The 7777-nt window shown below is 35.7% G+C and overlaps 1 protein-coding gene and 1 non-coding gene across 2 annotated transcripts; one reads left to right on the top strand and one right to left on the bottom strand.

Moving 5' to 3' along the window:
• Nucleotides 1-3908: 3908 nt before the first annotated feature.
• Nucleotides 3909-4175, top strand: LOC147519604 (RNase MRP). The gene has a single exon (XR_015214710.1).
• A 702-nt stretch (nt 4176-4877) lies between these two features.
• Nucleotides 4878-7523, bottom strand: LOC147519605 (heat shock factor protein HSF24-like). The gene is made up of 2 exons (XM_086591176.1): nt 6759-7523; nt 4878-5868 (listed from the first exon to the last, which is right to left on the bottom strand). Exons 1-2 carry the CDS (start codon nt 6960-6962, stop codon nt 5155-5157), a joined length of 918 nt encoding a protein of 305 aa, XP_086447302.1. The 5' UTR covers nt 6963-7523; the 3' UTR covers nt 4878-5154.
• Nucleotides 7524-7777: the final 254 nt, after the last annotated feature.

The following is a 7777-nucleotide window of genomic DNA, read 5'->3' on the forward strand; positions in this document are numbered from 1 at the left end:
TGCTAATATTTTTTTAGAATAATTTAATATAACGGCACCCGTTCGTAGGACGGGTTCGAAAACTAGTGACACCCAAAACGCACAACTTATTGTGTGCTTTGTGGAGTGACGGCTATGCCATTTTGTGGCCTAAAGCGGTGGTGCGGTAGAATACGGTTCTATATGCGTTAATGTTAGCAATTTTTTCTTTTACTTAAATTATTCAACTTTTGTATAACACCCCATGTTTTTATTCTTTTATTTTTCCTAATAATAATAATAATAGATAATAGATAAAATAAAATAAAATAGGATAAGTGTAAGTGGAAATAGGAGACGTGGGTTTATGGGATAAACCTTCTTCCCTATTTCGGGAGTTTTGTTTTTAACAGAAAGGAAACAGAATAGGGTTGGTAAAAAAAACATAGCAAGGGTTTTAGAAAAAAAATGGAGTTTTACTGAAAGAAGAAAATGTTTTGAACGAGGAAGATCGTCCTTTTCGTATAAATGATCGACTTCGGTCTTTTCGGGATTTTTCCCCGCTTTTGAAAGCTTGTCTTCGATTTATAAATAGTGAGTAGTCGACGATGTTTATTTTGTTTAATTATTGTTTACGCTAAACATACCAGGAATACTGTTTTACATATTGGAGAATTTAAACCGTCAAAGCCTTGGCCTTGCCCGGTTACTGGCGTCAACCTCAGAACTCAAGACGTCTTATTCTTTGTGGTGTTTGACTGATAGTTTTGTTAGAAATTTTGGTTGTGATGTATACTGTTAGTTAGTAATTGATGTCGGTTTGGTTGTTTGAGTGTTGTGGAAGCTTGAACCGGCGTTAATGGAGGCGCCCCGACCCATAGAAATCGATGATCTTAATCGATTTTGAAATCTTTAAATGTTATGATGTGGTGGTTGTGGGTTAGGTTATGTTTGGTGGCTAGTGTAGTGTGTGTGAGGGCTACAAATGGTGGTGGTGGAAGCTTGAAACAGATTGTTAATGGCGGATTGAACCAGATCTAGTTTTGATGATGGGTTATCGATTTAGGGAATTGAGCTTTTGCTTTTGTTAATGTGATAGGGTTTTTAACAAGGATTAAAACCGTTAGATTGAAATGGGTGGAGGAGTAGAGATGGTGGTGGCCGAAATTTGGGCTGGTGGTGGTGGAGGAAGCCTGGAGAAGACAACCTGTTCCATCTGTTGGGCCGGGCCAAAATGTTTAAGTTTTGTTTGGGCCGAAATCTAATTTTAGGTGTTGGGCCGAAATGGTTAAGTTTTGGCTGGGCCAAAACTCTATTAGTTTTCTTTGGGCCGGTTTATAATTTATGTGGGCTGGTCCTTATGTCCCCAATTGGGTCAGGTGGAATAGATAAGTGGGTTTTAGACCTTTGGGTTCTAAGGTTTGGGTTTGGGCTTGGCTAGTTGGGTCCGAACCATTACCTTAGTCATGAGCCATGCCATATCGATTGACGCCATGAACCATGGCTACGACCCCGAACCTATTGAACATGGAAACGACAGTTTGACTTCGATCATGATGTGTTGACTTTGACTTTGACTGTTGACCAGGGTTGACTTTGACCAGTTGACCCAATTTGACCTTTTATCTCGGATTATGATTTGGGCTATTAGGATAGGTCTAGGGCTATTAGCATGCTTGACTTTAGGCTAAGACCTTTCTAAATATACTTATGTAAGTGTATTTACTACTCTGTGATATTTCGTCTTTTATGATATACAACGTTATGACACTTATACATTCATGAAATTAATAATGCGTAAACCAATTTACCACCTCTTTTAGAACTCTCCACGCCTCAAGTTTTAAAAATTTAGTTTTATGATTGTTGATGTCATATATTAGGTGGGCATTTATTGAATGTGCCATAAATGGCCCGCTAATAAGTTATATATTGGGTATTCATTGATCGTGACATGAATGACCCGGTATTCATTGAATCGCCATGAATGACCGTGACTCTTTGGACCGCCTTGCCCTAGAGAAACTAAGGTATTCGCCCTTGGTTAGTTGTATTCCTTGAGTGTCATGAATGTAGGGTTGGGTATTCCTTGAATGTGGCGGGAATGACCTAAGGTACTTAGGTACTAAATGGTGAGTGTATAAGAAAAGAAATTGATTAATTGATAAGAGAAATTGATTTAATTATGCGAGTGTTTGGGTTACTTTTGAATACCTAATATAATATCTACATATGTTATATAGAAGTTCTAACTTTCTTTTGCAGGAGGGTAGGACTTAATAACATTTTTGTGCAGGGACGCGGTCCTACCCTTATACAGCAGTGGATATCGGTAAGTTTTAATTCAATGATTTAGATATTAAAACGAGTTAATATAATTGAAGTTTTGCTTGGGGAGAAAATATGCCGGTTGAAATGACGGAACTACCTATCTTCCAAGCTGAGAATGATTAAGTTATGGGAAAATATAACGTGATTGTTTGGATAATTAAAGTATGATAATGGTTATATGTGGTTAGTCTACTCATACCAAAGAAATTCCATTTTGTTGACCCTTACTTTACTTTGTCTTGGCGATGGGTGTGTTCTTGGGAACATAGGTGAAAGGGAACCGAACCGTGTGATTTGGATTCTTGCCCTGAGCAACCGGAGGTTATTTTATTAGGTCCGATCTTTTGGAAGTATGTAATAACGTAGTTTTCTTTTCATATGACATGAAAATACGATGTTGAAAACCCGCTATTCTTAGAGTGGTTTGATGTTTTATTGGGACGGAAGATAGACTTTTTTTATAAAGTAATAAAGAGAATTTTGGAGATTATTTTTGTTGTTAAGATTCTTTATGATATGGGTTTTAGGTTTTGACATGTGTTGTATCCACCCCGTCATAGCCTGAGTTTTTAGACAATTGAATCGAGTGATGTTTGAGATATTTATATTTCAAATATTCATTTTTTTTAATTGTTTAGAAATTCGGGCTGTGACATTTTGTCTGCAAACAATAATCCGAGCATGGATCATATCCCGGCCACTTATGGATCAAACAACAATGCTTACTACAAAACTTAACATAATTATTTGATACTTGAATTTGAAAAGAAAAAATACTTGATGGAACAGTGAATACACCTTCTCAAACTTAACAGTTAACAATGAAACAAAAAGATAATATAATCTAAGAAAGAGTGAGTCAGTGAGTGACTTTGTTTTTTTAATAGAAGAGATTTTCTTTATTGTTTTTTTAAGATAAAAGTTTGGTTTTGTATTTTTTTTAGATGAAAGTTTTGGTTTTTTGTATTTTCTTTTTCTAATAATAATAAGAACACTCTTTCTGTTTGTTTTAATTGCAACGAGTGGGGTAACAACTAACAAAACGAGTTTAATAAGTTGGGTACTCGGATTGAAGGAGTCGTGTGTGTGTGTTTTTTTTTGGGTAGGTGTTTTTTCCTATAAACGTGGGAACTAATTAATGGAAAGGTTTCATGTTTTCTGCCGATATTAATGTGCCCTTGATTTTAGTCAATGGTAGAACCACATTTTTTCTAGGAAGAAGTTTCACCATCTACATAATTAAGCAGAGTTCTCCTCCCATGAAAAACTGTATACTCACAAGTGGAGAATTGTTCACAGCAGCAAAGAATTGAAAGAAAGTGGATGCTAGCAATACAAAGTTTGAAGTTTGAACAATCAAGATAATGGTTAATAGAAGGCTTGCACATGGGAAAAATAAGGAATCCAGACATGCTCACACTGGAGATGCCAGTGTGCTTGATCATGGAGCCATAAGAACTGGTCCAGAATACTATAAGCCACATGGCAGCCTCAAATGTTTGGATGTTTGATTTCCGTTTAACCAAAAAGACAAGAAGAGAAATATTAGTCCCACATTGCCTGAAACTAAAATCTTGTGAAGCTATATGAAGTAAAACTGGGCCCTCTATTAATAACTTGAGTCTCAGGACGAAGTGGTTCGGTCATGACCCATATTTATTATGGGCACCAGGCCGAGGAAAGTCCCCGGGCTGAAATCCGTAGAAATGCGGTCTCGGTAACGAGTTCTACTTCAAGCGTGGCGATTACGGACTATAAATTAGTGCGTGGGCTGAGACGTGTGTGGAGCCTTTGGTTGCTGCCTGAAGTATATTAGCCGATTTATCACAGTAATCCACTTGGTCCCTAAGTTGGACTAACTGAACGGGGATTACGATCCTGTGACTCGAATGCATTTTTTACCGCATGCACAACAACACAGCAAATTTTGCACTCGCATCCTTATCCGAATCCAATGGATGTGTGATAGTGGTATTTGAATCCGAATTATATCCGATCCGATTACAAAATCACAAAATTAGTAGGATGGGATTTATAATTTGATATTTGGAATTTTTGAAATAACAATAGAAACTATCCAAACAAATCAAACACCCATAACAAACTTCAACTTGTTAAAAAGAAGCATGGAGCTATAATGCTATATACAATTCTATGCTTTGTGCTTCTCCAAAGTTAGAAACGTTTTTTCCCATTCTATTAAGTTTGCAGCTCAACGAGAAACACCATCTGCCTAAATCTATAGCGAGATAAACCATGCAGGTACTGTTTGTTAAATTCTAACTGATACCTAGTTTGTTTTTTGGTAGGTAATTGATACCTAGTTAGAGGGGGTAATATAGTATATTATGATGATATTTAATGCTTTGTATTTAAATCTCGGATCGGATATGATCTGATGGATATGATTAGAATCCGTATCCGTATTCGAAATTTTTTCAGACAGGAAAATTTGTCCAAATCCAATATTTGAAAATTTCAAATAATATCTGATTTTTTAAATACAAATTCCCTGCCATGAAATAAATTTTTAGAAGGCAATAAGCAGGGGGTTTACCTAATTCCCTGCCATGATGACATTAAAATGATTAAACAAACAAAACACTTTTTAATTTCCAATCCAATGGGATAGGTGTGAGCCAGAGACCCATTTGCTTTTGATCTCCCACTCCACTAGTACAAAATACATAGGGTATATATATCAGATAACCCGTCTATTATTTATTCTATAACTGCACATACGGATTCATTTCCTATATGCCTTTGCCATGTATCAAAGAGTTCATTCTCTTCTTAAATTAAGTATCTAAACCAATTCATGTTGTGTAGTGCAGTAGTGCACATCATATATATTTAACATATGCACTACTTCACACATGTCCTTAGATGCAGACTTTGCTTTTCACCTGATGAAGGCGTTATCTTCATCCATGGTGCATCATAGTCCATTGCCTGCTTCATTTTCTTTGATGGAGGCCCACCGAGAATACCGTCATCACACTCCCTTTTCTTCCCTTTCAACCAAACTCCAAACAGCTTCAAACACTTCTCTTCTTCCTGTTCTTCATCTTTGTCCGCTTCATCTTCATCTTTGTTATCGTCGCCATCATTGTCATTATCTTCAATGGCCATAATTTCTTCATGAGTAAATTCCTCAGCTCCTTGCAGCATAATGTGATTAATCTCATCCGGTTTGACATTTGCTTGCTTAGAGAGAAAGGCCATAAGATCTTCACATTGCTTCTTAGTTCGAGCCAACTCTGTGCTAAGGAATTCATTGTCCTTTCTAAGCTTTTCGTTCTCGTCAGATAAATTGGACATTTGTGTAGTTGTTGTTGCTGTTGTATCATCCGACGCGTTATTCTTTGTACCAGGTGAAGTGGTAGAACTAGACCTCATATCATCCCCTGAATTTGATTGGGACGAAGGACCACCATTTGACTTTCCACCTTGAGTAACCTGAGGCGTTAATGCATGAGTGGATTTTCGACGGTGGATTTCAGAGAGGTGCTCAATTTCTCCTCTTTTGAAAAATTCATGCAAGAATTCCCATCTGTTAGGCACAATCTTTCGAAAACCCTGTCAAAACAGTAAACAATGGGACGTTTTAACATCTATGAAATTTATGTGTATGTATCAAGTTGCACTATGTACATTAACAAAACACTGTTTTTCCCTTTACCAATGTGATGGCACAATAAAATTTGACGGACAAATTAACTAAATCTCAGCACAGGGATTAAAAGAAAAAAAATTCTAACATATCTAAATGTAGACTAAACTATCTAGGTAAACCTTGCTACTGCAAACTAGAGGGGGCGAATTCACGGTGATTTTGACACATTTATTAAATAAAGAAAGTTATATGGTAACTGCAACATTGAAAAACTTGGCACTACATCACCAACCTAAACTAAAATCTCAAACTAAATTACAACTTGACCTAAACTAAGCCCAAAATTATCTTATTTTTATTTTTAATTATCAAACTTTTGAAAATACCAACTACGAGAATCAAAGTAATAAATGAACATCATTATCACCAGAAAAATATGGAACCATGAATTGATTGAATTCTAAATTAGTCGGGCTACAAAAAAGTGATGATGAAACATGTATTAGGTTCAGGGTGTCACCAATCACATATCTAATGGTTCCTATACACTCCATCAAACGAACCTTTTTAAATCCTCAAATATAATATATCACAATTGTATAGAAAATTTCATAAAATACTTTTTATGGAACAAAAGTTTGTCAAAAACAATGATTACAAATTCTCAACCACAACAAAGAACCAACTATGTCCTTGAAAGTTACCAAAAAAAAACTATATCCTTGAAAGTTCAGAATTATATTACGAAACTTTAGTAGTATAATAATCTCAACTTTATTATGTATTGGCTTGTTTTATTTTTTTTATTATTGTTGACGAAAAATAACTAATTAAATGAAAAATGGTAACGTACATAGGTGTTAAGTTGGCGAACGAAACTGGAGAAGTTGTTGTGCTTGAAATAATTCGGCAGTAAATCTCGTGCAAATTCCGCAGATTTCCAAACGACAAAAGCTGTCCCGGATTCATTCCACGATATGACATCATCCGAGCTTGGATCACTAACCAACTGATAAGTTTTCGTCAGAAATGGTGCTGGCACACTTCTATTTGCCATTTTTAGCCTTCACAAATACCTTAATTTACACACCTTACCCACAAAAACAATTCTAAAACCAAAAAAAAACTAAGGATGAAAAAGAGATTATGAATAGGGAAACGTTTTATGTGGAAGATGATGTTTTGAAAAGAAGAAGAGCAGTCAAGAACTCCCAGTCCCAGCAATAAAACCCAGAAAGAAATTTGGAATTAGATAAAGAACTTGAGTTAGCCAAACCGTTAAGACAACAACGCTTCTTTTCTTCTTCCATAACTATGCTTCTTCTCTCCTTAACATTTCTGTAAATGAAAATGAAACTTCCAAAGATCAAAACAACACTAATAAAGACTATATTAATGGAGAGAGAGAGAGAGAGAGAGAGAGAGAAAAAAAAAAAAGGATAAGTTTGAAGTTGTGTGGAAAAAAGGGAAGGTTAGTTTTGAGTTTTCAAAGAAGAAACATCTTGTTAGGTTCTTGAGAAGCTTCTGTTACATATATTGGTGGGTGGGAGTAGAAGTTGAGGGTGTGAAGAAAATTCAAGGGAAGTTATCAAGTGCACATAGCTTTTCTTGATTCGATGTTTCTTTCTAGAGGTTTCTAACTTTTTAGGCTATTTATAATTTGGAATAAACTAGTATACACGTGGTTAAGAGGGTACTGTTTTTTTTTATTTTTTGTTGTCTGTCTATCGCAGTCTCACCTAACGCTTAAGGTAAGGAACGTTTTTTCTCTGTTTGTCCATTAATTTTGGTTGTATTCTTCATACTCATTCCTCATTAGGAGCAGTAATATTGGAATCTTTCAAAACAAGATTGACTTTACAACCATCTATT

The sequence above is a fragment of the Coptis chinensis genome, chromosome 2 (genome assembly GCF_015680905.1).
Source record: "Coptis chinensis isolate HL-2020 chromosome 2, ASM1568090v1, whole genome shotgun sequence".
Classification (NCBI taxonomy): domain Eukaryota; kingdom Viridiplantae; phylum Streptophyta; class Magnoliopsida; order Ranunculales; family Ranunculaceae; genus Coptis; species Coptis chinensis.

What these genes read in the sequence shown, in the direction of transcription:
- LOC147519605 (XM_086591176.1), bottom strand. Translation starts at nt 6,962, where the DNA reads ATGGCAAATAGAAGTGTGCCAGCACCATTTCTGACGAAAACTTATCAG. An exon ending in TTCGCCAACTTAACACCTAT is followed by an intron (nt 5,869 to 6,758) that starts GTACGTTACCAT and finishes CTGTTTTGACAG; the next exon opens with GGTTTTCGAAAGATTGTGCC.